We start from the raw sequence: 27,399 nt of genomic DNA, 5'->3' as shown, positions 1-27,399 counted from the left end.
TATAACAAGTCTCAGTTAGCTTAATGCAGTACATGTAGCAGGGTTTTTTATATCATATAATAAATAAAAAGAAAACGAAAAAATAAATAAATAAAAAGATAGAATAGGAAAAGAATAGAGCAAGCTAGTGTAAAGAAAACATATAGATAGAATACAAAAAGATTAGAGAAGCTAGTTTTATCACCTTTCATACCAAACAGACTTCGTGATCATATCTGTGCACAAATGTATTTTATGACTAAGTAAAAGGAAACAATTTTAGTGTTTTCATTTATTATGTCCTGCTTGAATATTTAATTTTATTTGTATGCTGATACAATTATATAATTTCTGTAAACTTTGTATGTTATTTGCAAGTGTATTTACTGTGTGTGTGGATGAAAAATTGTGTTCTTACTCAAGATTTGTATTTTACATCCATTGAAATGTTGAAATGTTTTGTTCAAATAATTAGTATTTTTTTAGATTTTTATTTTTGCAATTTTGTTCAACTTTTCTATTTGTTTTTACTGTTATGTGTATCTGTGATTTAGTTAAATTGTTATTTTTTAAAAAAAAAATTTTTTTTTTTTTTTTTTTTTTTTTTTTTTTTATAATGTGCCTTGATACGGTGGATTCTTTAATAAACATTAAAAGGGAAATTGTAATCTGCTTTGTATTTGCTTATTTTTCATGCTGTGAATTCAGGGAAATTATGAAAAGTTGCATGAAATACATTTTAAATATAACAAATTTAACATAAAACAGAGGAAGAGGTTATGAAAAGTCTATAAAGATCACTGAATACTTTTAATGATCTAAAAGTATCTTATTTTTGTTTATATATTGTACAATGGTATCTATGTAATGCCTTATTTCTGTCCATTTCTATTATTAACTGTAATGTAAAGCTTGCAATTATTATATTTGCATACGGGTGTGAATTTAAAATCTGAATTAAATTCATAACTAAACTTGTGTTTTCTTATGGAGGATGAAACCTATGCAAATAATGTGGATGGCTGAACAAGTGCATTTTCTTCAGACTGCGGAGTCTGATATGAGCTTTGTTCATCTCTTTATACAAAAGCTATTATAAAATATGATTTTGAATTTTTAAAGGCGAAGAAATTTGGATGAAAACGTTTGCTTGTGTGTGATGTTTCATCTTTGCCTCTAGGTGTAGTGCAACAAAGACAAAATAGGAATATTTTCTTGATTCATTTCGTTAGCCTAGTTAATTATATATTTATTTACGCACGAATATATGGATTTGTCTTTATTCATTCATTTGTGTGTTTTATTTCATTATTTTGTACCACAGTAGCAGCAGTACCAATATTTTATGAGAAATCATTCTTTTGCAGAATTTACATCTATGAACGGATGTTCAGAATGACAGAACGGAAATGTGCACCAATGTTATTATCCCTACCGTCCTTGTGTGGAGCTCGCTAACGTATTCATTCCTAATTTTCACCAACATTAATGGTAAGATGCTTTAAATATTTACTTTATACACGTAAAATAGGCAAAAGAACATGATACATTTGGTTAATTACATCATAATGGATGTAAAGGCTGAATGGGACTGTTAGCTCGTTGTAGTAGCTAGTTACAGAATTAGCAACACATCAAAGATAGTTATTACATGTGGCTTTTGTCTTTTAGTCAAAATATACAGTTGTCACGGGAAATAATACGCGGTTTCATAGTTTTTCTATTTAAGATTCGTCTGGTTTGTTGTCCTCAAATGTAATACGCAAGCGAACATGCTAAACATGCTATCTTGACATTTTGCATGCATGCTGATTTTCTTGTCATCTATTTCATTATTACAAATGGTATATTAAATACAATTGTGTGAAATGCAGCAATTTAATAATGAGGAGATTTAATTACTAAAAGAACCCTGAAGTCATATAAAATACTGCTTTTCGTATGTCTTTAGACCTGTTTCCTCCTTAGTTGATAATATTTAATTTCGTAAACTCACAGATACGGTTTTTGCTGCTGTGAAGGGTTAGGTGAAGATGGATGCGTTGGATCACATGTTAACAGACCCACTGGAGTCTGGAATGGACCGGGATGGACGTGTGATGGAAGAGTGCATGCTGGGAAACTGTAGAGTCCGGGTTCCTGAAGATTTGCTGGAGGACGTGAGTTATTAGCCTTCTTGTTTATTATTTTATGAAAACATGAGAGTAAAACTAAAGCATCCATTTATCTTGTGTGCATTTGTGTCTTTGCGTGAGAGCAGCCAGAGATATTCTTCTCAGTAATGAGTGAGAGCACATGGACAGATGTGCTCACAGATGCTCAGCGGAAACATCTGTGTCAACTCCTGCCTCAGTTCTCCGAGAATAACATCTCAGAACAAAACAGCATCATCAGCGACCTTTTTAACAACCAGAATTTCTTCTTCGGAAACCCCTTGCACATTGCTCAGAAGCTGTTTAGAGGTTACTTTCTTTTCCTTTTATTTTCAACCATAGTATTTTTTTTTATTTTTTTTTGAATATTTGTTTTTTAATATTTAATTTTATGGTTACTTTAACCCAGAGGTGGTCAAGTACAGACAACTTTGTGCTAAATCACAGAAAAAAAGGCACATCTACTCCCTTCAACAGTACTACCACAAATTACTCAAACAGATCCTGGTTTCTAGAAAGGTACAAAAAAATCACAAACCTCACAGAAAAGCTAATTCAGTGGCATGGTCACTGTTAATCTTTCCAAATACACTGCTGTCCAAAAGTTTGGAGTCAATAAGTTTTTTTTTCTTTCATTTGTGAAAGAATTTAATACTTCGGTTCAGCAAGGAGGCATTAAATTGATCAAAAGTTAGTGCAAAGACATTTAATGTTACAAATCATTTCTATTTCAAGTAAATACTGTTGTTTTAAATCTATTCATCGAAGAATCCTAAAAAACAGTTTCTTGATTTCATATAATGTTTTTTTTTTAAATATTTTTTTCAATGTTTAATGTATTAATGTATGATTTTATTGATAATGAAATCAGCACATTAGCATATTAATGTTTTCTGAAGGATTACCACATTAATTAATTACATATTAAAATAAATGAACAGTTTTTTAAAATTACAATAATATTTCACAATATTACCATTTTACTGTATTTTTTTGTTAGATATTAATTTTTTATGTTTTAGAATGAAGAATGTTTGAGAAAATTAAAATTTAAAAATCTTAATGAAAAAAAATTTTGGTGATAATTGACTTTTTGGTTAATCCTCTACTGTAACTATGTAATCTACTAATAAATGCATATGATTTCTCTTGTAATGCAGGAGCTGCTGGATTTGGCAGTCCGCAGTGGACCTGAGCTTGCGGTAAAACGGCGGTACCCTGCCCCCTCTCATAAGGAGATGCTGGAGCAGAGGGTGAGACGTCGAGTGGGTCACATACTAAAGGATGTGAAAACAGAGTGTGGGGACAGTAATGTGTCATCTGATGAAGATGGTGGGTGTGATGCAGTGTGACAACATCTTTTTCAGCATGATTATGTGTTCATGTAATGATGATTTTATGTTCATGTAAACAGATACTGCCTCTTGGTTGCCTGTTCCTCAGTCGCCCTCCTCCCCAACGCAGACTGTCTCTCTCAGGGTCTTACCCAGCCTTTCTACTCAGGACATGAAAACCAGAGGTCAGTTAAAGCTATGGCTTTAATGTTATATGAAGTTATAAGGAGCTAAATGTGATTTTCCATGTAGACAAGCCTGAGCTGGGTGAGAAGGAGCTAAGGGCAATGCTGCACAGACACAGAGAGAAAAGAAAACGGCAGCCAGTAAGTTGCCTAAGGGGTCATTATTTTACTTTATTATTTTTATTAGTTTTTTCCCCTGATGTCCATTTATGATGTTAGTAAAGGTTTGATTTGGTCATATTTTAGTTTCATTTTAGTTCGTTTTTTTCCTACTACACCTTTAAAGGCACAATATGTTACTTTTGACCACTAGAGGTCGCATTTTAAGTCTAGCGTGAGTTTAAGCACTCTCAAAAAACTCCCCTTATAATTAGTAAAGCTGTCTATACACTGTTTGATGAATGAATCTCCTACTTACATCATACGTTAATTTGCACTTTGTTGTTTATGATGAGAGAATTCGTGAGAGTGCAGAATTCAGTCAGCGAGCGATGATTGGCCATTGCGTTCATAAACTCAACAGACTCGTGTGTGATTTGTTATAATGTGCAACACTGTAAAAACACAGAAAAAGAATCATGGAGCAACATTAAGCAGATCTAAATTTAATGCTGCTGACAAAACTTTTCATTTCATTTTCATTTTTTTCGTGACAGCCGTAATGGATTTAGTTTACCTGTACAGCAGCATTTTTGTCCACGTGTGTTGCCATAGATTCTAAAAGCAGAAAGCGATAGCGTGGATATCACATCATTGATAGGAGACAATGAACGGGGACGAGCAAAAAGTTTTTTCAAACTGGGGTCCTGGGAACTCAAGGGGTTCACAAGGGAGTGCTAGGGGGTCAATGAAAGAGTTAATTAAATAATGAACTATGATAAAAATAAGTACATAGGCTACATAAATAATAGTACTTCTGTAACAGTACATTATGTAGTGAGTAGAAAATGTAATGATGTAACATAATAGGAACTGTGGAGCACACACACATATTGTGTGCTAAGATTGACCCAAGATTGAAAAACATGGCACTAAAAGACAATATAGATATAAGTAATGATGTCATGTTTAGGATCACCCTGACCTGATGACCTCCGACCTCCATCTTGGTGATATCATGTCACGAGTCAATATCGGCAGAAAAGGATCTGTTACAAGTGAGAATTATATGCTTAGTTGTTTCTCTTAATTATGAAATGCATTAATTATTGCAGCTTGTTGAAATCTACGTGCTCAGTGTCTGTGTTTTTGGCATGTAGCTGTCTTTGACCTGGCTTTACCTAAGAAGAAGATAAAGGAGGAGAGGAGGAAGAAAAAGCTGCGGCCTATAAAAATGGAATCCGAGGAGATCTGCGATGTTCAGATGTCGGCAGCTTCCGTGAGCTCAGGTCTTGCTGATGTCCCCTCTGCTCCTCCACAGAGCGTTAAAGAAGAGTAGGTCTTTCTACAGTACATAAGATACTCTGATCAAAACTCTCAGCATTTAAATATCTCACACTCGTCTGTTTCACTCTGTACCAAAGGCCCGTAGATGAGTCCCAGATGAGCCCTGACATAGTGGAAGAGATAGCTATGAGCTTTTTTCATTTGCTTGAGGACATTCTCAGACTGGAAAGTCTAGCAACATCCTCAACGGTACGTGTAGCACCTCCGTATACCTAGAGTATTGGTCAAAGATTTAGACACATTTACTTGTTCTGTCACACTTCAGTTTGGTGATCAATTCTCACTATTACCTTACTTTTAACTAAAAATTTTGTCTCAATAAACTCCTAATTTGCTGCTTATGAATAGATAGTAAGGTAGTTGTTAAGTTTAGTTATGGGGTAGAATTAAGGGATCTAAAGTATGGTCATGCAGAATAAGGCATTAATATGTACTTTATAATTACTAATAAACAGCCAATATGCTAGTAATATGCATGCTAATATAATGTTGCCACTTGTTCTTTATCATTACAATCTTCCCCATTTTGTTTAATATTTAAGTCATCTGAATTTATCACAAATGGAAGTATGGGATATATGCAGATACATTACCGTTTAAGTTTAATGCATAGTAAGATTTCTGTAGTAAGAGGTTTTATATATATAAATCAGCCTATTAGAATGATTTCTGAAGGATCATGTGACACTGAAGTCTGGAGTAATGACCGCTGAAAATAAATCTTTGCCATCACAGGAATTAATTTCAATTTAAAATACATTCAAATAGAAAGCTTTTATTTTATATGATTTTTAAATCTTGATATTGATGTTTTTCTGTATTTTTAATCAAATAAATGCACCCTTAATGAGCATAAGATGCTTCTTTTTAAAATATTTTAAAAAATCTTACCAACACCAAACTTTTGGTATGGGAATTATGCAGTGAAGCAATTAAAAATTGCAATATATTACATTCATCATGCTTTGGCTCTGCACAGTCTTCTTCATGAGGTGCATCCTGGGATGCTTTAACAGTTTTGAAGGACTTAACATGTATATTGGCCAGTTTTTGCCCTCTTGTCCTTTATTAACTTGTCCAACTCATCCATTTAAAATACTTTTTACTTTAAAGTTGTATATAAAATAATACATAGGCATAATTTAAATTGCCAAATTAATTTCAGCATTTCCTTTAGACCAAAAGGCCTTGTAATCATGAGAAATGTCCATTCAGTCAAGAGTGTCCAAATTTAATAATGGTGTTTAATAGTATATCACTGACCTTGCTGCTCATCCTAAACATGAAATAAGTGTTGTGATTGCCCTGTTTACTGTTGCTCTCAGGTGGAGGAGAAGGTCCAACAGTGGCAGTCATCTCCAGCCAGCACACTCAACCCCTGGTTCTCTATGGCCCCCTGCTGGACAGAGTTGGTAGTTCCCGCTCTACAGTTTCTCGCTGGAGAGAGCAAAGGTGTGCCTGAATTATTATAATTATGATTATAATTATTATTTTTTTTTAATGAAAAAATCCTTGAAGCTGTCATTTATTATTTATATTTTGAATGGTGCATGTTGATATTTAGACTTGTGCTTGATGTCTCTGTTTCCTGTCAGCTGGTGTAATGGCTCTGCCTACTGGCTTCGTACCTTTTGTAGAGTTCAAGGAACTTTCCCAGCAATGGAAATGGATAGGTATGATGCTCTCCCCTATTTTCCTCTGCTTGTATTCTGCTGTTTTTAAATGGAAACATAGGCTGTTTAAATGTATAAGGTTGCATAATACACTATCATTCAAAAGTTTGAGCTTGGAAAGTTAATTTATATTGGAAGTTTGGGGTTTTTTGTTTTTTTATTTTTTATATTTTTTTATATTTTTTTTGTTTGTTATTTTTGTACACAAATATAAATGGATTTTTTGTACACAAATATAAATAGAACGCTTTTGAATTAGTTTTGTTCTAAAATATTTTTGGAATGCATATTAAGTGTGTAATATTCTGTTCTGTTTTTTTTAATTGAATTGCAGTGATGAGTAAGAATTAAATTAATCAAAAGTGACTATAAAGAAATGTAATGAATTCTTGCTGAATAAAAGTAATAAAAAATTCTTAATGAGCAGTTGTGTATACTCCATTTTTCTTTTAAAATCGGGTTAGAATATTGCTTTTGTAAAGGCATTCAATTTATATTTGTCTAAAAAACAGGTGTCTTTCAGTTCAAGGGGTTTTTAGATCATGTGTAAATTCATACTTTTCATGCTCTGGTTCATTCATGTATATCAAAACCACCAGTAGTGTGCATTTCTTTACTCTGATGTGTACAGGTCCAAGTCAGGAGGTAGACAAAGATCTAAGTGCCCTGTGCCAGTTATGGCTGGAGTCAAAGGATCATGTGATTGTCAAGGTAGTAAATGGCTTATATGCTTTTTCACGATGATGTAATGACACACTCGCTGATTTCTGATTCTGTGTTTGTTTTACAGCAAGAGGGAGAGGAAACTGCAGAGCTCACTCCTCCAACACCCAGAGTGTGGGTTTACTTAACCATAAATGGCATATTCGAACAACAATTGCTTTGTCTTTTTTAGCTGAGACTGGTGCACACACGCATGGCATTTCATGTTGTTTTTTCTACTCTTTATTAGGTGGACTGACTATGTGGTGAGGCCTAGTACAGGAGAGGAAAGGCATGTTTTTCAAGAGCAGGTTAGTGCTTGGCATGCTGTCAAACCCTTTTTTTTTTACATTGTTGCTCTGCTTTTGGAATGTAGTCTGTTATTATTGTTTCAGTCATTATGTAGTGTTTGTGTTTTTTAGGAGCAGCAGCGTTATGATCAGCCTCATAAAGCCTTCACTTACCGAATGCATGGCTTCGAGTCTGTGGTGGGACCGGTCAAGGGAGTTTTTGACAAGGAGACGTCACTCAATAAAGCAAGAGAGCATTCTTTACTGCGGTCTGACAGACCGGCCTATGTCACCATACTATCTCTTGGTAACCACTGGGTCCTCTTTCTTTTTGTAGTTCTCTTAGGAATGTATTTTATTGACATGGTTTATTAAACCATGTCAGTACAAAACATTATTCATTAAGATCCTGTTTTAATAATAGTAATAGTTCCTAAAAATAATAAGAAGAGTTATCAGGGACAATTCACCCAAAAAAGAATTAGTCCCTCTGAAGTCATTCCAAACCCATTAGAGTTTCTTTAGTTATTATGACAAGAACAGTCAGTAGAAAGAAGCTCAGATGGGTTTGGATTGGCAAGAACCATGTGAATACTGAACCATTATTCTGAGAAGGGGAAATCAGATTTGAATGATATTAAATTGAGGTTCACAGATTTGAATGGTCTTGAATTGAGGTTCAATAAAGAAAAATGTTCTTTTTGCAAAAACAGTGCGAGATGCTGCTGCCAGGCTTCCAAACGGAGAAGGTACTAGAGCTGAGATTTGTGAGTTACTCAAGGACTCCCAGTTCTTAGCCCCCGATGTCACCAGCGCTCAGGTGTGTTTGATGTTGCCGTATTTACTATTATAACACATTAATCACTGTCACACTCACGCATTTTGTCTGTTTTTAGGTAAACACGGTGGTGAGTGGTGCCCTTGATCGCCTGCACTATGAGAAAGACCCTTGCGTGAAATACGACATCGGCCGCAAGCTGTGGATCTACCTCCACAGGGACCGGAGCCAGGAGGAGTTTGGTGAGCAACCCTGTAACCAATGCATTTACATAAAAAGTCAAAAAGGTTTCATTTTGAGTATTTGTGCTTGTTGTCACACTAATGAATCCCATTCATATTGCCCAACAAGTAGAACAGGTTTAGTACTCTGAGATTCGTATCAGGTTTGTATATGCTGCTATTGGTAAATACAGACATGGCAGGATGATACCAAACCTTACCAGTGTAATTTTTAATATTTCTTAATAGCTTTTATTTTTATATTTTCGGTTTTCATTTTGATCGTAGCTGAAGTTCATTCATTAAGTTAATTAGTTTTTGATCATTTATATTTCTATTTAGATTTTTTTTTTTTTTATTGCAGTTTTAATCATTGTTGCATTTCAGCTTAATCATAAAAATGTTGCCTTAGGAGCTAACTAAAATATAAGTTAAAAATAATACAGTTTTCATCAAATATTTATATATATATATTTTTATTTCAGCTTAATTTCAATTGCCAAAAATTATTTTTAATAATTGCAGTTTTAGTTAACAATAACAGTACTGCATCAAACAAGCTGGATGTTGTCATAGAGTTGGACATTTCTCTGTTAACATTCCCCAGCTAAGAGACACAGCCCTGCACACCAGATGCTTCCATACTTTCTCCTGATTCTCAAATAACTACGCAAATAAAGGATAAGAGCAAAAGTTGCCTGGAAAATTGGCTAGTTACATGCTGGATTTAATGTTAAATAGATCCAGATAATAAACATGAACATCTCTCTTGAATCAGAGCGAATACACCAGGCACAGGCTGCAGCTGCCAAAGCCAAGAAAGCTCTGCAGCAGAAGCCCAAACCAGCACCCAAACCTGTAAGTTCTTCCAAAGTCATCCATGACATTGTTGCCTCACACTAATTTGAAATGTAAAGTGTCACTCTTGGTCCATGCTGATTTGCATCAGCTGTTGCATATGTTTATATTTTTTATGTTTGTGTGTGTTTGTGTTTGTTTTTGATGTAGTGAGGTGGTGGTAAGGGGAGTGGGAACGGTGCTGCAGAGGCTGGTCAGAGCTCAGGGAGTGAAGGAGTAGCCATTGCAGCCGCCAGCTTGTCTCAGACTCCCTCCACCCCTACACCAACCACACATGGAACCCTTAAATCACCCCTCCCTTCCACAGCAGCTACTCCAACCAAAGCAGGTGCCCCAGAGCCCATCAAAAACACTCCAAGGTCAGTAGCTGATAAACAACTGAGAAGAAATTTCCCTTAGGAGCTTATGTGGGAATTTGCAATTCCTTTATGGTCTTTTAGTCCATATATGAAAAATCTTGTCATCATTTTTTTCAACTTCACAGTATGTCTTTTTCAAAACCCATTTGACTGACTTACATCTGTGGAACACTGAGGAAATTCAAAATTAGAAAATTCCAAAGAATGTTTACACAACTAAATTCTTAGTCTTTCCTTTTCTGTTTAAGTCATGCAGGTTTGAAAACAACATGAGGGTGAGGAATTGTCTTTTTTGGTTGAACAATTTCTTTAACATGTATTTCACAGGGACAAATTCAGACAAACTTTCGATAAAGTTAATTCTTATCTTACGGATACAAATTCGGCCAAAATGTTGGTTAAGTGACGCACCTGAAATTCAGCTGTACTGTTAGTCACATGCTCCATTCTTTATTATTTGTGTTTTATTTGGTGTCTCCTCCTTCCATGCCTCCATTAGGAACGTTGCTATCTGCCAGTCAGCCTGGCCCACAGGTTTCCCAGCAGGCCTCTTCGCAGCCTGCAGCTCGGGTAGTGGCACACTCTGCTGCCACTGGTTCTCTGCCTCAGGTGCGAGTTGTCACTGCTCAGCCCGGTCTTCAGACGTCCTCTGCAGGCCAGGCCGCCACATTAGTGCATCAGAGCCCTCACCACATCAGGGTGCCGGTCACTGTGGCCCATGGAAAGAGCATCACGCAGGTGCACTACAGTATCTCAGATTACAATAATCAGATTTGTGTGTTGAGTGTTTTATGTGTAGTTTATGTGTGCAATCTGTCCAACTCTATTTATTGTATTAGATTTTTTTTTTTCTTTGTTTTATGTGTTGGTGGTGACTCTACCGCTAAGAGGCCAGTCTGCAGGAAGTCCCATTCAGGTGCAGGCTTCACGTGGTCAGGCCAGTCTTAATGTTCCAGGTCTTGCCTCTGCGGTCACAGTAACCAAACCTCAGACGAGTTCCCCTTCCAGCCCAGCACACAACCAAAGATCGTCTGCAGTATTGCAGAGTGTCAGCAGCCAGAATATTATCAAACAGGTACAAACTGCATTAGACTCTGTTTACACCAGGAATAAACAGTGGATGCATGATATATGGGAACTATATTGGTTATTGGACAATATTAGATATCAGATGTTGGATATCTACATGATATGTGGTATATTGGTTATTTAGAAAAACCATTTTTGCTCTAATTTTACTACATTTAACAGTAATACTATAGCACTAGAAGTTGCAAAAAAAATCTGTGAAATTTTATTTTTTAAGAATACAGCAAAACCACAGTGATGTGAACATGTTCTAAGAACAAAAAAAAAGTATTCGTAAGAAAATGTTATTTTAGTGTCCTTTTCTATGAAATTTTAAGAATGTATTAAAATTGATCATTAAAAGTATTAACATCTTTATAAAAATATTTAAATCAATCAGTATATAAGCATATAATATATTTATAAATAAATATCCATTTTTCACACTGTAAATTACAGTGCTGATGCCTAAATTCACTTGTAGCATTTAAAATTATTGTTTTTAGTATCAAAATATTTGAATATCAGCCATTTACATTTACCATTTGAAAAATTAAGGAGTTTAGTTTCAAGGATTGATGGCTTAATATCTGGTAATAATAAAAGAAAAATTAAATATTTTAATTCAGATTTTTAAATTGTTCTAAATCTGATGTTAGTTTAGGTGAATGTAAGTAAAAAAACAATGTACTGTCTGATAGACATGCCTTGACGAAAACATTTTGTCTGTTTGTTAAGAGACTTTGTGGAGCTGTAAAAAATATTAATGGTCATTTGAATAGCATTTACTAGTAACAATTATACATATATAATATATATTATATATACCCATATATATATATATTAAATTCCTCTATATATATGTATAAATTCCTCTTATTTTATTATAGAAAAATGCCAATCTTGGTCATTGAATGCATTTTCCCTAAATGTATATATGTGAAAATAATTATTGAGTTTTTTTTAGTTCATTTTATTTTATTATGTATGATAAACGGAGGATATTATCTGTTCTATTTCCATGTTAAATCTCATTAACTTTTGTTTCAACCAGGTTGCAATCTCTGGTCAGTTAGGTGTAAAGACCCAGAGTGGGGCAGGGATCCCTCTCACTGCCACTAACCTCCGAATTCAGGGGAAGGATGTGCTCCGCTTGCCCCCCTCCTCAATTACGACCGACGCCAAAGGTCAGACGGTACTACGCATCACCCCAGACATGATGGCCACCCTCACTAAATCTCCAGTGGCCACTGTCAAACTCACTCCAGACATGCTGAGCAGTGCTACAAGCTCTAGCAGCAAGAGCATCTCTGCCACACTACATGTGTCTCAACCACAGCCCTCACCCCCTGCCTCGAGCAACGCTGCATCTGGGACAGCTGAGAATCTGGTTGCCAAAGCACCCACCCTAGTGAAGGTTCACCCCGAGCTGAAAGCCGCCTGTGACACCACCATCCGCCTCATGCCCGCCTTGGCCGTCACTATGGCTGACCCCAAGGCCCGCACATTCTCCACTGTCACCTCGCCTGACTCTAAAGCAGGCACCACTATTCGAATAGTGCCAAACCTTGGTGTGATCCCTCAGAAACAAGGTCAGACTGTCTCAATCAGCACAACCACAAGTACAAAGCCTATCACTGTATCATCAGGGGCGGCAACTGTTACCATAGCCACTAGTGGAGTGGGAGGGGCTAAAGGGGTGACGCTGGGCCCTGCAGGCACAGGCTCTACGCTTTCTCTGGGCACTGCTGCGGCCACGGTCAGACAGGTGCCGGTCAGTGCTACTGTAGTAGCCTCACAAGCTGTAAGTTTATATTTTAGTATATGATTCATTTCATTAACACCTTTCAATATTAATGAGCATAACAGAAGATTGTTCAAAAAGCACTTTTTAATTGGAAAAAAAATATTTTTAGTAAAAGGTTGGGGTTGGTAAGATGTTTTTAAAATCATATGCTTATCATGGCTGCATTTATTTGATATTTGAATAATGTAAAAGCAGTATTATTTTGAATTAATGTGAATAAATATGAAATGTTTTTTTTTTTTTTACTTCAGTATTCTTTTTAATATACTAATGTGTGATTCCTTTCTTTGATGGCAAAGCTAATTTTAACAACCATTATTCCAGACTTAAGTGTCATGTGATCTTTCAGAAATCATTCTAATGTGCTGATTTGCTGCTCAAAAATATTTTTGATTATTATCAATGTTGCAACCATTTTTTTTTCAGGATTCTTTGATGAATAGAAAGTTAAAAAGAACATCGTTTATGTTAGTATTAATATAAAACATTAAATCTAATAAAATATGTACTGCTTATTATGGTAGCACATCATTCACCTAGCAAAATGCTAAGTGATATTTGATACTGGTTTTGTTCTTTTGTTGCTCCCTATAGAGTGTTGCAAATCTGGGGTTTAATTTCAGTTAGGATGCTGCCTATCAATGCAGACTTTGGAGCAGAGCCACTGTCTGTTGTGCAATGATGATTGAAACTCTAATCTTTGCTCTTTTCAGGGGAAACTTCCCACAAGGATAACGGTGCCTCTGTCTGTCCTCAGCCAACCCTTAAAAAATAAGAGTGTGGTCACTACTCCCATACTTAAAGGGAACATAAGCACCAAGTGAGCATTCTGTTTCACCATCTAATAGTAAACAAACAGCAATCTTAAATTGCATCCTTTTTAAGTTCCCTATCATTTGTTATGTGATGTATTTGTATTTTTTTTTTTTTTTTTTGTTTTCAGGGATGTGGGTTGTAATGTTTTCCTTGCTGGCATGCAAGAAGTTGATTGCTGGGAACAAGCCTGTCAGCTTTGTGACTGCTCAACAGCTGCAGCAGCTACAGCAGCAGGGACAGGCCACGCAGGTTGACTCATCATACTTTACCAGCTCACTTTTAAAACAAACTAAAACTGGTCTTACAAGCCAAACCATTCATGTGAGTTAACTGATTATGTTTCTCTGCCCTAGGTTCGAATCCAGACGGTATCGGCTCAACAGCTACAGCGCACAGCCACCAGCTCTCCGAAATCCACAGTTTCGACGGTGGTGGTCTCTACTGCACCCTCCCCAAAGACAAACCCAGACCCTCAATGAGAAGTACAATAGTTAAAAGGTCATAGCTCTAGCAGTTTCTCTTCAGATAAAGATAAAACATCATAAAAATAAGCATAGTCCTCAAAACAAAAAGAGCCTGCTTTCCCACGAAGCTTGCGTATGGGCAAAGCAGTGTCAGATTCCAAGTGCCGGTCTTGTCCTGATGCAGCATTTCTGTAACTTTGTTCCCAGCATTTCAGATATATGTTGAAAAGGGAAGTTTGATTTGGATGCTGATATATTGTAAGGGAAGTATGGTATCAATCTATGATCTTAATTAAAGTGAATGGTTTTTCCCTCTAGAAGCTGTTGACATGTACACAGAGGCAAGTTTGTTTATTTGTACTTTTTACATCATATGTTCCTCTAACGAAATGTAATTTAACAAGTACTGTTTATATTCAGTAGCCAGTTTGTGTTATGATAAATAAACGATTGTGCTAAACAAATCAAACAAAAACGACTGTTACATTAACTCATCCAAACCGAATCTAGGGCTTAACCCTGCATTTGAATTGTGTATATGTAAAACAAATAATTTGCCCTTCGTTTACATGATGTGGTTTGGTGTGTAATGTGTATAAATGTGAAATGATTTTATGTTTTTGTATTTTTTTAATTTTCATTTCATTATAAAGCATGAATTGGTCAGTAACATGAAACAGGTATTTAGGAGTGAATATCATTCAAACGTGTTTTATATCCTGAAAGAATATCATGATCTATTCTTTACCTCTAGTTTGGCAAATCTCAGAAATGTCCAGGTGCTTCTGACACCTGTGACAACCACATTATTTACAAGTCCATTTGGATGTGATATTTTCAGCATAAGCACTTTTGAGAATCTTTTGCAGTGAAATGATGCAAACATAAGCTCATATAGTCCTATTAGAAAGACAGTTTGGCAGTCATCACAGGCTCTCACTACTCTTCATCTGATTCTTGGAGCAAAGCCTTGTGGGTGCTAGAATCTGAGGCGGCACACTTTCTGAGGCCCATCTCCATGTCACCGAGCTTCCTTCCTTCACACCATTTTGAAGACCTGGAAAGATCATGGTTGCAATGTAAGCAAAATGATATGGTGGAAGCTTTTTGATTAGTCGAAAATGGTGTCCGCTCACCAAAAAACTCCACAGTAGCAGATGCCCACAACCAGCAGAGCCACAGCGTAATGCCAGCAGAAGCACATGGTGATGAACATGATGTTATCATGTCTGTCCAGATCCCACTCTTCTCCATTTAGAGGATACAGCACAAACCCGATCTGAAACACAGCAACATATCTCCATACTGTAATAATGTAATTTCTCATTTTAAACCAGATTTTTCAACACCTGATGTTGTCTTTACCTGATAAAACCATGTGCCTTGTAGAATGGCCAAACTGCACCTAAGAAGTTCCAGCACAGTGTTATCTCGCTTAAACACCTCCATCATTGTGCTGGCGGCTCCACCAAACACCGCAAACAGAAGCAGAGAGTGAATGTGCTGGTCCAGAGGAGGACGATTGTGGACATGGAAATAGAAAAGGAACCCTGGAAGGGAGAAGCGAAAACATTTCAGGAAGCTCAATGTGGGGATATCGCTGCATATTCACTTCATAAATGGCTCATTTTGCTTAATACCTTCCACAAAGAGAGCCAAAGAAAGAGAGAGGCGGTCAAGACCAACTGGCGCGTGGCGAGAAGACGTGCTGAGAACATCTGCAATGCCAGCAATACCGAAAAACAAGTACATGGTGCTGTGCTGCCAGTTCATCAGCTTCACCCAGCCGTTCTGATACAGATGTGCATGAGGGCCATCAGGCACAAACTGCTCTGCCATGATTCCTGGAGACAGATTTCAGTGTAAGCTTCACTTATTTTTAAAGAAGCAGATTAAATTTATTTATTAATACAATTTGAAACATAGGGGAAATGTATGTATACATTTAAGTATATGTTCATTTTATTAGCACAGTGAATATTTTACCTCATGCCATCCTCATTCTTTTACTATTATATAGGAAATTGAAACCAAGATAAAGCTTTGTGTATGTGATTTGCAGCTCACCAGCAAATGCAAAAAATATCTTCAGAGCTCCTTCGATTAAATCTATGCGGCTATTGAGTACAGTGTGCATTTGTCTGTTTCTGTCCCCATGTTGCCTCTCTTTTTTCCTCTGTATCTGTCGGAACGGGTACTTTATTGACCACCACAGGCCAAACAGCAGGAAGAATGTACCAGGTAATGCATGTCCCTTAAAGTTGGCCATTCTACCCCTGGAAACGACTGTTTGCTATTAAAGAAAAATGTATAAAATGTAAATATTTCAATGTCAAATACAACAAAATACATAAAAATAGCCTCCAGTAACTAGAATCTTGTTTAAAGCTGGCTTTTATAGGACCTGGACATTAATCACTGTGTCATGCAAACCAAAGTTCAGTATGATAAGCCTTTATTACTTAAAGCTATTACAACAGGAAGTTCTCTGATAAAAATTAAATAAAGAAACAAATATGTAGATATGAAAAATGTTATTGATAGCAATGTAGATATTGGATAATGTTATTGTGGTTAGCATTTTATAGGCTAAATTTTTTAAGAGTGTGTGATATTTATCAGTGGAAATAGTTTTAGGGTTGCATAAAATGCTTAGACTAGTCTTAAGAAGTTGGTCATCTCCTTTTTTCTTTAAGACTGGTCATAACTTTTCAAAGTCAGTTATAAAAAGGGAGAATGGTCTAATTAATTTGAATTAAAAAAGTAAGTCTGGTAGTCTCTTGGCTGGTTAAACTAGTTATTAAGACACAGTCTTAACATAGTGGCTATGTCTATGCAGCTGGCCCCTGGTTACCTGTTGGGATCCATATCAGCTATAAGTAATTTGTCTTACTTCCAAAGCTCTTTTTTAATAAAGATCAGACATAGTTCAATTCCTATAATCCACTTTTAGTCTTGCTGCACCCCTGACGCACCAAAACCCCCACACCTTTAAACATGAAGCATCTAGGGAGTTCTCCTTGTCTCTGTCACATTTAGCTTGACGGTTCATGTCATCTTCTGTCAGTGAGGTTGGAAATCAAGTTTTTCCCGGTAGGTAAGATGGCACTTTTATTTACTCTCGCGCGCGTGTGGGAGAGTTTATTGTTTTGCAAATGAATCAAGTCGACTATTGTCTCAGCGCAGTAGTTTAGCAGAGTTCTCCAAGGAGCCCATTAACCATAGCAACTACGTTACTGGATAAAATATAACTAAAATACTTATTGTTACTAAAATTAAACATGCGGTAGCCACTTTCATTTAAAAACAAAACAAAACTGTAATTAAAGAAAATTAATTTCTTGCTTGATTGAAAGAGACGTGATTTATGATAATTTTACAGTAGTAACAATAATTCTAATTTCTGGTATTTTGGCGAAAAGTGTCCTAAAAGCCTACTAAATGTAAGAAATTGTACAGATTTAAATAAATTTTGAGATTGTTAGAGCTCGAGACTTAGTATTAGTATTCATATAGGCTAGTCCATAAAATAAATCAATAATTTCTGGTACGAATTTCCATAATTTAATTGTGTAGGCTACCAAACGATGAGTTGAAGGTGTAATCTTGTTTGTTTAATGTAGATTTTATTTTTAATGTGTTGTATCTTGTTTGTTTAGGTGCTCTTGTTTGGTTCTTGTGTTTGTTGTATCGTAGTTGAGTGTCCTCAAAAAGCGCACCTGCTCACCTGCCTTAGGTTATAAAATATAACCCCGCCCCTCTTGTGCTTGACTGACAGAACGAGCAACTTAGAAAAGATGACCCCGCCCACCTGATCCCTTGGTTAGTGGCAACTTTTCTGCGTTTTTCTATATGCAGCTGCTTTGTTATTTAAAAAAATATATATTTTTGTGTTTGTTTTCATATTGTTACATAGGCAGCATTGTAAAATATATAGCCTAAATCTTAAAAAGATAGTTAACACAAAATAATGGTAAAAAATCTGTTTAGGTATGCAGGTTTTGATGAATTTGTACAGGAAAGGGTAATGGATGTTAATATATAAACCATTCACGGAAGCTGATACACTAGGACATAAAACAAACAAACCTTAAGCAGAATGAACTTTGCTCACTCTAGTTTTATTGCTGTTGTGTAGGCTGAGCAACCTAACCAAACATTCATTGCAGCTGTATGGATGAATAGAGAGTAGCAAACATTTTATAACTGTAGCGCCACCGTGAGGAAAAATAATATATTAATGAAGGCTAAATTATTATCTAAACGATGAACTGGATGAATGAAAATTCCAAAACACAAAGAAACCTGTTCTTGTAGCCTAAAACATATCGGGACATGAAGAGATTATTCACATTTATTAACATTTAAGTGACATTTATGAAATCAAACGAAACATTTGGCTTTAAGTAATAGTTCACCCAAAAATTCTTTCATAATTACTCACCCTCGTGTCGTTCCAAACCAGTAATGACCTTCGTTCATCTTCGGAATACAAATTAAAATATTTTTTGATGAAATCCGAGAGCTTCGTGGTCCTCCATAGAGAGCAATGCAGCTGAAATGTTCCGAGATCCCAGAAATGTATAGGACATCGTTAGAATAGTCCATTATAACATTAGAGAAAAATTGTTGAATAAATAGAATAGTCCATTATAACATTAGAGAAAAATTGTTCACTGATGTCACATGGACTATTTTAATGATGTCCTTACTGCGTTTCTCGGTCTGGGTCATGTGCATTACATTGTTCTCTATGCAGGGTCAGAAAGCTCTCAAACTTCATCAAAAAATATCTTAATTTGTGTTCCTAAGATGAATGAAGGTCTTACAGGTTTGGATAGACATGAGGGTGAGTAATTAACCTAATGACAGAATTGTAATTTTTGGGTGAACTATCTCTTTAAGATCTAAGGGAAAATAATACAATATACCTTGTAGCCTATATATAGCATCTACAAAACTGTACAGAATATCTTTTTCTCTCTGAAGGGGTTTTCTGAGGATGGTACGGGGGTCACCAGGGGGTCCTCTTTTGCATGGGACTCACAGTAAGCCATCAGCTCAGCTGCCGCTTTAGATACCTGTGCAAAGAGATACATACCATAAATGTGCCTTTCTGTGTATTTTCTTTTACTCTTGAATAATTTTAAATAATTTTGTGATCGAGTATGTTAATGAATAAATCTAACGTAAATTATTTAGCATAAAAATGTGTCTTACCATCATCCTGTCAATATTAACTTCCAGTTTCAGTTGTTCCACTGTTTTTCGTGCATCTGCAATCTTGGCCATGTTATTAGACATTCTGCTCTTTTGTAGACACCAAATTAACCCTGCAGGAATACAGCAAAACCAACCCCAGGAGAGTCCAGCTAAATGCATCTGGTAGATAACAACTCACCTCCAGTTCTACAGATGTCTGATGTTTTAGTTCCCTAAGAAGACAATGCTATTTGCTCCTCTAGGCTTTTAAAGTCATCTCTGTTGCAGTAATTGTTTTGCTGGGTCTCAGCTGGTTGTGCTTTGGTTGAGGCTCAGTGGGAGAGGTGAAACAGAGGAGTGCAGAAATCCTCTAGAGACCACAAATAACCTGCTCACTTATTAATATAAAGTCATATAATATGCTTCACACTTTAACATTAAAGTGACAATTGCACAAAATTCACAGTTTACTTTAAGCTCAAAAGCTGAACAATAGGCCTATGTTGTCTGAGATGTTCTATTGAAATGAATGGTTTATGCATTTTTAGAAAACTTTTGAGGGGATTTAACTTGTTTCTTCATAAATTTAGCACACAGAAACTTTGTTACTAGGAATATATTTCCATATGGAAATCAAAGCACCACCAAAATTTTAATTATACAGTTGCAAAGCAATGTAATATAATGTGTCATAACTGTTTGTCATATTATATTACAGTTACTGTATATTACATTATATTGCAAAACAAAACTTTATCTATTTTTAACACAGCATGCTGTTTATATATCTTAATGACTTACAGCTGATCCAGATTTATCCGTGATGCTGGCAGAAGAAAAGTCTTGTTATCGTAGATTGTTTGTTGTACACATCACGACCTGCAGGACTGAATGAAGAGATAGTAAGGAGTGGAGGGATGGGAAAGGCTGCCGCCTCTCATATTGGGCTGAAGAGGCAAGTCACAGGCTTCATGGGGTGTGACCTTCAGCTGAATATCTCATTCATGCATAATAGCGTACTGTATGAGTGATACCTGCCACCGCAATGAGCTGCACTGAGCTATTATGTTGAGTAAAAAATTGCTGTTTCAACAGACAGATAAAACATTCATAAATTATTGAACTGAAGAAGATCAGATAATTAATTCAAGATTGTTACAATAAAAGAGATCTTTTTCATTCTTCGTAGAGTATATAAAAGCCTGTGGTTTGGGCTAAAGTGATGATTTTCATGCCCTCCTCCATCAAATGTTTGCAACCTGTCAAGGTTATTAGTCTTGCATGTGATTACTTGCACTATTGTTTCTCTTTATTTATTTTTTCTTTATTGATCTTTTATTATTTGTGAAAAATAAATATTTGCACACTAGATTAGCATGTCCCTCTTGATATTAATGCCACCCAGAGGACTGTGACACCAGGAGAGAAACTGAAGCTGTGGTTAAGTGTTTCAGTTCTCATCATTAATACCTGGGGAAGGATTGCCTGTTGAGCTCACTGCAGGTGGCTCAAAGCTCTTCTCCAGGGCTTTAATGTCAACTGGCTCATTAGCAGCTGTTCTCAGACATGATTTATTGGTCTACATGTTAGTGCAGATGTGTTAAATGTAGCTAAATCCAGCACTGAATTAGGTACCGAAAATTCACTACAACAATCGGCTTTGGCGTTTAAATATTTCATCATGACACTGGTGGATCACTTAGAGTAAGGGAGGAAAAGAAAAAGAAAAAGAAAAAGAAAAGAAAAGAAAAGAAAAGAAAAGAAAAGAAAAGAAAAGAAAAGAAAAGAAAAGATATGCATAGAATGGAAAAAAGAATAATATGAATGGAAAAGAAAAGAAAAGAAAAGACACTTTTACGTAGTCATTTCCTGATCCTCTTTGGCTCAGTGCCTTATTGTAAATCTATGTACTTAGTATATTGGGATAAGCATTTAAGAACTTGCCTTTGCAAGGACTACTGTTGTAGTAAAATGTTTGCACACATGTTATTTCTGAGTAAGGTGCATTTAAAAAATCTAAATATCCTTAAAACATCAATTTAATTGAGTGTTTTAACGTATTTATATAATTCTATTTTTCTTACCCCACTGGATTTTTTTCTCCTAAAGTTGTTTTACACATAAACATCACAAAATGTTTGTTTCGATTTATGCTTTAAACAAGAAAAAGAAAAATTACTTAAGGACATGAAGTAAAAGTTGTTTTTTATTTTTGCTTTTTTTTATTTTTATTTTTATTTATAATTAGTGTAGTTTTTTTGTAGAGATGTTGTTGGTATAAATCCATGAAAATATGAGATATGAGAGGCTGAAAGTTTTATGTAACAGTTGCAAATACTGTCCTAAACATGCTGTAATCTGTTTTTCATGAATGACTAGATGCATGGATTATCTACATTTTGCACTTATATATCGTTTTAGTAATGTTGTTTGGAATTTTTTTGATGTTTAAGTAGGTTTTGAATTTGTTAGAAATGATGTTGGGTTTTTATTTAAGTTTTAGAGGGATTATGATTGCTTTATTATGTGTTTTGTTTAATAGGTTTGGTTAAAAGGTTTGTTTGAGAATTTGAATGCTTTTTGAAATATTTTGAGATTGCTTTTTTTGATTTTTTTTTTATATTTAATTATATTAAAAAGGGTCTTGAATGTTTCTGCATCACGTTCCTGCAGAGATTCCCTGCAGCAACATGTGGTTTAATTCACTTGCAGAAATCAAGCAGAATTACATAGAGCAGATTTTAATAATTACATCTGAAAACACAGATTTGCAAGGGTTACAGCTGTTCTCTTGTGTCATTGACATTCTGTGTTAATGTCCTTTAAGTCTCAGCCTTCTTCAGCCTTCATGATTTGTCTAGCATGTGCAATAATAGTATCCTCTTCATGTTCAGTGAAAAAAGATCTTTTGCCCTGACTTATATACATGAAGTTTCTCCATACAAATGATAAGTGTGAGAAACATCAGATTGTCCAACAGACTCTGTGAAGTGTAATTTTCATTCAAATCATTGAAACATTGATGGCTGATCTAAACAAACAGTAACATAAGCTTTCAGGAAGCCTTCAGATATTATATTCATTGTGTGTAATTGACACCTGAGACTATATTTCACATAATTTAATATTCAGTCATGCAAAACTATAGGCTAATTTATTCATCTGATTTATTTCCGCAAACATTTTAGACTTGTTAGCCACTACTGTTTTAGCATTGTTCTCATTCTGTAACTGTGTACAGTAGCCTAAAGAAAATTCTTCATCAAAATGTTGTTAGTGTTCTTGGCCTATTAAATTGTTGTAGAAAAATATGTTTTGTGTTAAAGAAGACAATAAACAACTTAAATTAAACCTAAAAATGTTACATTTTCTTTTCTTATTTGTTCAGACTATGTTTTATAATGTTATAGTTTTATGAATAAGAAGATTGATTGCACAAGCACTGTCAGACTGATTTGTGGGATATATGGCCTACTGATCTCCACAGCTCCGCAGCTTTTATTTGCACATGCAGGCACAGACAGATCTGGTTGCGATCTGTATCTACAGTACTTGTTTTTGGTCAGCCATTGTTTATTCAGAGCAGCTAGTAAAGCTATTGTCATCTTCATGGTTTCAGTCTCTTTAGGGATCATTGTCCTACATTTAGATGCAAAGAGACAATCTGATCCATTCTTTTTTTTTTTTTTTTTGTGAGAAACTTCGGATTGGCCAACAAACCTTAAAAGCAAGATTTTTTTCATTCATTCATTCATTCATAAATAAACAGTGTCTATCATTTGTAATATTTGTTCATAAACAATGTTAAATTTGTTCAAACATTGCGTTAATTCAGAAATATTTTGGTGTAAAATACAGAATTTAAAATATATATTTTAACATATTATCTCAAGCAGGAGTATATTTTATTTTATTATTTTTTATGAGATTTTTCCATTTTCCATTCCAGTTTGTTAAGTGCCAGAATAATTTTTATTATTATTTTTTTTTTAAAATAATATGATTATTTAATTAATATATATATTTTTTAAATCAAGATTTTTTTATTATTATTTTTTTAATAAAGAAAAATAAAGAATTTTTTATTACAAAATATGCAGGTACAAAGTATCACATACAAAGTTTTTTAACATAACAATGTTATTTTGGAAATCTAGAACATTTCCAGCTACATATTACAGAAATACAAACAATTTTGCATAATGTATCATTCCCACATAAACCAAAAAGGAAGGAACAAAATAAAAGAAAGAGGAGAAAAAACAGGTATCAATTATGGTACATGAAAGATCTTATCATATTGCTTCAAAAAAGAAGTACAGTTTTTATTATTAATTATTTTTAGTGATTTGATTAAATGTTCTACTTCACATAAGACATAAGAAATATTTGTTTGTGAAATTAAAATTTTGCCACAAGCATAAGAAAGTAGATTCTAAAATTTGTTATTGTTTAGAAAAACAATAGGAACTCAAATCATTCCAGAACAGTGATGAAACATTACATGAAAATAAATAAATAAATAACAAATGTATTTACTTTCATTTTGACAAAAGGTGCATATACACAATATTTCGACACACCTGCGTTACAAGTGTATATTATACAAAATACACTTCTCACATATTATTGGGTATGCAGTATCTATATGGTAATAATAACCATGTTTTTCTCCACTGAATGTTTTTTTTATTATAGAACCCCTTCTATGAATTATAATTTCAGTTTGTTATGTTTGAGGGTTATTTATTTATTTTAGTTATGATTTTGTTTCTGTGGTTGCTGTTATACGTGCTACTCAGAGGCAACATGGATGTTGACATGAAAGAAGCAGACATTGAACAAGGTCAAGCCGAAGGACCGCCTAAAAAGGATGATACTGCACCGAAATCATCAACGAATGCTTATGAACTACCATGGTACTGTTTGTGACTGTTTGTAAGCGTGCTGTTGTGGTGTTTGAATGACTTTAATGTCGCTAAAGAGAGCGAGGCTGCAGATTTGTGTACAGAAGCTGAACTGCCAAGCTCGTTTCTCTGCAGCCGCATGCGCACTGTGATGAATAATTGTGATTTAAACGTGTTTTTATTTCCAGGGTTGAAAAATACAGACCTCTGAAGTTGAATGAAATAGTTGGAAATGAGGAAACTGTCAGCAGACTGGAGGTCGGTGTGACATACATACTGATTTGCCTGAAGTGGTCAGGAAGGTTCTGGAAATACTAATGTTTCCTCTTTTGCCCTGTTATTGTCGCAGGTGTTTGCAAGAGAGGGAAATGTGCCCAACATCATCATTGCTGTAAGTTAAAATATGCTTTCACAACCAGGTGGCATCTGAATTTACGTACATGTCACTATGCATTCAAATGGAGATAATGTTTGTTTTTAGGGTCCTCCTGGCACTGGAAAAACCACCAGCATTTTGTGTTTGTCTAGAGCTCTTCTTGGTCCAGCCATGAAAGATGCTGTGCTTGAGTTGAATGCCTCAAATGACCGGTAAGAAACGTAAGCTGAAGGGATTGTACAACTAATGAGTGTTATTAAATTGGTTTCTGCACATCCAGTGTTTTGGATGATTATATTCTTAGGTTAATGTCTGTTAATTAATGTTTAATTGTCTATTATTCAATTTAGTGGAATTGATGTTGTGAGAAACAAAATCAAAATGTTTGCCCAGCAAAAGGTCACACTCCCTAAAGGTCGCCACAAGATCATAATCTTGGATGAGGCTGACAGGTAAGAGTAATCGTTTTCTTAAAAATCTAGATTTTTTTATTTAATTTTTTTTTAAATTTAATTTACATATTAATTTTAGAAATATTTATTTAAAAATGTGTAAATTATAAAAGTTTTAAATTTGTAGATTTTAAAAATGCAAATTCATGCAAATATGTTTTTGTATTTTTACACCAGCATGACAGATGGAGCCCAGCAGGCTCTTAGAAGAACCATGGAGATCTACTCCAAAACCACACGCTTTGCTCTGGCGTGTAATGCATCAGATAAGATCATAGGTGAGCAACGTGGCACATAAAACAAAAAATGCTGTTTATATTAGATTGACATTTAAATCTTTGATGACATGCTTCAAATGAACTAGAACACTGAAGTACATGCCAGCGTACACCTAAAACAGAAGTCTTTCAGTTTATCTTCTCATTTGGTTGCAGAGCCCATCCAGTCCCGCTGCGCGGTGCTGCGTTACAGCAAACTCAGAGACGACCAGATCATGATGCGTCTGACAGAGGTGGTTGAGCAGGAGAACTTGCATGTCACCAATGACGGCCTAGAGGCCATCATCTTCACCGCTCAAGGGGACATGAGACAGGTCAGATCAATTATCACTTCTATTTTTATGTGTATATTCTGAACAATAATACAAATAATTTATATTCTTAATATTATTTTGTTTACCTAAAATGTTAATTTATGTATTGCATATGTTAATTCATTTAATTTTAATAATTAACATTAGGTAGGAAAAAAAAAGGTTGTTATTAATATTGTTGTTGTTATTATTGTTAATATTGCAATGTACAATAACATTATTAATATTAACCTTATATTATATTTTTGTCTTTTTTATATTTATAATTTAGGCTCTGAATAACTTGCAGTCAACAAATTCTGGATTTGGTTACATCAACAGTGAAAATGTGTTTAAGGTATTTTTGGATACATTTTATTTGTCTATTGATTAGTTGTAGTTTAAGTATTATGGATTTTATTGGTGAAGTACCAACAGTGTTGCTTCTGCAGGTGTGTGATGAGCCACATCCTCTGCTGGTTAAAAGCATGCTGGAGCACTGTGTCAACGCCAACATTGATGAAGCCTACAAGGTACCACTAAACATTTGCCCTAGAAAATATTCAGGATCAGTTTCAGAAATGGCAGGTGCTGGGTAAGACAGAAATGATGTGTCTTTCTACAGATTATTGAGCAGCTTTGGTCACTCGGATACTCTCCAGAGGACATTATTGGAAACATCTTTAGAGTGTGTAAGACCTTTCAGATGGCTGAATATTTGAAGCTGGAATTTATTAAGGTGTGTATTGCCCTTCTAGTAAATGCTAAGAAGCATTTACATTTGCTTTAAGCTTTTTCTATATATTGCAATGAAATCTAACACAATAGAGGCAGCATCACACAAATGTTTTCACCTTTCGATGTGAAAGTATCATATATGAGTGATTTTACAGAGATAAAACAGTCATTGTTATCTGTTCTCAACATTTCAGCCCACATGAGGTGACCTGCTCTATGTAAAATAAATTAGCTTTTTTAATGTTATGACATAAGTGTTGTAATGTGGGGAAAATTACTTGATTAAAAACAAGAAATGATGTTTAGAAACCATGTTTATTTTAATCACACTTGAACTGGACATTTGAATCCCCAGGAAATTGGCTACACGCATATGAAAGTGGCAGAAGGGGTGAACTCTCTGTTACAGATGGCTGGACTGTTGGGTCGCCTGTGCAGTAAGACAGCTGCACCTGATGCAAGCTAAAGACAAGAGATGTTATCAAATGATCACACTTCAGCCTCATTGTTCTTAAAGGGGTCATATGATGCTGCTAAAAAGAACATTATTTTGTGTATTTGGTGTAATGAAATGTGTTTATGTGGATTAAGGTAAAAAAAAAACACATTTTTCCACATACTGCACATTATTGTTTCTCCTCTATGCCCCGCCTTCTGAAACACGTCGATTTTCACAAGGCTCATCTCTCTGAAAAGCGAGGTGTGCTGTGATCGATGTGCCAGTTGTCCAGTGCTTTGTGGTTGGTTGTGATTTGCCTAATGCGTGTTGGGTGAGACGGAAATGTTACGCCCCTTAACATATTGTGATGCCCTGTCTGGCCGGAGTAATGAGACATAAACATAAAACCCATTATAAACGTGATATAAACATGATTTCTAGTCTATTTTTCTTTTGGAATGTAAAAACAAAGTAGTTTTGCTTTCTCAATGGACCAACATCACACACCACAGCCTTGAGTGAGCAGAGGCCAACGGCTTAAGAACGGTGTGCCAGGCGGATTCTACGAAGGAGTGTACATT

The 27,399-nt window shown here is 35.2% G+C and overlaps 4 protein-coding genes across 4 annotated transcripts; 2 read left to right on the top strand and 2 right to left on the bottom strand.

Annotated features, from left to right (window-relative positions):
- The first annotated feature begins 1,346 nt into the window (after window positions 1-1,346).
- Window positions 1,347-14,597, top strand: nfrkb (nuclear factor related to kappaB binding protein). The gene is made up of 26 exons (XM_042710897.1): window positions 1,347-1,470; window positions 1,978-2,138; window positions 2,240-2,441; window positions 2,524-2,651; window positions 3,293-3,464; window positions 3,547-3,651; window positions 3,719-3,792; window positions 4,724-4,808; window positions 4,911-5,085; window positions 5,175-5,286; window positions 6,423-6,549; window positions 6,693-6,770; window positions 7,402-7,481; window positions 7,561-7,607; window positions 7,723-7,783; window positions 7,895-8,069; window positions 8,476-8,582; window positions 8,659-8,782; window positions 9,540-9,623; window positions 9,774-9,978; window positions 10,413-10,717; window positions 10,845-11,053; window positions 12,101-12,850; window positions 13,567-13,673; window positions 13,783-13,918; window positions 14,023-14,597. Exons 2-26 carry the CDS (start codon window positions 2,013-2,015, stop codon window positions 14,146-14,148), a joined length of 3,900 nt encoding a protein of 1,299 aa, XP_042566831.1. The 5' UTR covers window positions 1,347-1,470; window positions 1,978-2,012; the 3' UTR covers window positions 14,149-14,597.
- A 218-nt stretch (window positions 14,598-14,815) lies between these two features.
- tmem45b (transmembrane protein 45B) lies at window positions 14,816-16,459 on the bottom strand. The gene is made up of 5 exons (XM_042710896.1): window positions 16,201-16,459; window positions 15,774-15,977; window positions 15,499-15,683; window positions 15,270-15,412; window positions 14,816-15,190 (listed from the first exon to the last, which is right to left on the bottom strand). The coding sequence occupies exons 1-5, from the start codon at window positions 16,400-16,402 to the stop codon at window positions 15,073-15,075; spliced, it is 852 nt and encodes a 283-aa protein (XP_042566830.1). The 5' UTR covers window positions 16,403-16,459; the 3' UTR covers window positions 14,816-15,072.
- A 2,354-nt stretch (window positions 16,460-18,813) lies between these two features.
- Window positions 18,814-20,594, bottom strand: gng8 (guanine nucleotide binding protein (G protein), gamma 8). Its single transcript, XM_042711537.1, has 3 exons — window positions 20,135-20,594; window positions 19,354-19,467; window positions 18,814-19,214 (listed from the first exon to the last, which is right to left on the bottom strand). Exons 2-3 carry the CDS (start codon window positions 19,435-19,437, stop codon window positions 19,086-19,088), a joined length of 213 nt encoding a protein of 70 aa, XP_042567471.1. The 5' UTR covers window positions 19,438-19,467; window positions 20,135-20,594; the 3' UTR covers window positions 18,814-19,085.
- Window positions 20,595-24,114: 3,520 nt separating this feature from the next.
- Window positions 24,115-27,014, top strand: rfc2 (replication factor C (activator 1) 2). Its single transcript, XM_042710895.1, has 11 exons — window positions 24,115-24,254; window positions 24,431-24,500; window positions 24,592-24,633; window positions 24,724-24,830; window positions 24,969-25,070; window positions 25,248-25,348; window positions 25,505-25,662; window positions 25,934-25,999; window positions 26,094-26,174; window positions 26,267-26,380; window positions 26,735-27,014. The coding sequence occupies exons 1-11, from the start codon at window positions 24,145-24,147 to the stop codon at window positions 26,843-26,845; spliced, it is 1,062 nt and encodes a 353-aa protein (XP_042566829.1). The 5' UTR covers window positions 24,115-24,144; the 3' UTR covers window positions 26,846-27,014.
- Window positions 27,015-27,399: the final 385 nt, after the last annotated feature.

This window comes from Cyprinus carpio, chromosome A21 (assembly GCF_018340385.1).
Source record: "Cyprinus carpio isolate SPL01 chromosome A21, ASM1834038v1, whole genome shotgun sequence".
In the NCBI taxonomy this organism is placed as follows: domain Eukaryota; kingdom Metazoa; phylum Chordata; class Actinopteri; order Cypriniformes; family Cyprinidae; genus Cyprinus; species Cyprinus carpio.
Note: the sequence above shows the minus strand (reverse complement) of the source record. Positions and strands in the feature narration are given on the sequence as shown.

Excerpts from the sequence above, each read along its gene's own strand:
- tmem45b (XM_042710896.1), bottom strand. The coding sequence starts at position 16,402 with ATGGCCAACTTTAAGGGACATGCATTACCTGGTACATTCTTCCTGCTG. Across the intron at positions 15,413-15,498 it reads AAGGCACATGGTTTTATCAG|ATCGGGTTTGTGCTGTATCC; the intron begins GTAAAGACAACA and ends GCTGTGTTTCAG. Across the intron at positions 15,191-15,269 it reads TGCTACTGTGGAGTTTTTTG|GTCTTCAAAATGGTGTGAAG; the intron begins GTGAGCGGACAC and ends TGATCTTTCCAG.
- nfrkb (XM_042710897.1), top strand. The coding sequence starts at position 2,013 with ATGGATGCGTTGGATCACATGTTAACAGACCCACTGGAGTCTGGAATG. Across the intron at positions 5,287-6,422 it reads GTCTAGCAACATCCTCAACG|GTGGAGGAGAAGGTCCAACA; the intron begins GTACGTGTAGCA and ends TGTTGCTCTCAG. Across the intron at positions 6,550-6,692 it reads TCTCGCTGGAGAGAGCAAAG|CTGGTGTAATGGCTCTGCCT; the intron begins GTGTGCCTGAAT and ends GTTTCCTGTCAG.
- rfc2 (XM_042710895.1), top strand. The coding sequence starts at position 24,145 with ATGGATGTTGACATGAAAGAAGCAGACATTGAACAAGGTCAAGCCGAA. Across the intron at positions 24,255-24,430 it reads AATGCTTATGAACTACCATG|GGTTGAAAAATACAGACCTC; the intron begins GTACTGTTTGTG and ends TTTTATTTCCAG. Across the intron at positions 24,831-24,968 it reads TTGAATGCCTCAAATGACCG|TGGAATTGATGTTGTGAGAA; the intron begins GTAAGAAACGTA and ends TATTCAATTTAG.
- gng8 (XM_042711537.1), bottom strand. The coding sequence starts at position 19,437 with ATGTCTAATAACATGGCCAAGATTGCAGATGCACGAAAAACAGTGGAA. Across the intron at positions 19,215-19,353 it reads TTAATATTGACAGGATGATG|GTATCTAAAGCGGCAGCTGA; the intron begins GTAAGACACATT and ends CTCTTTGCACAG.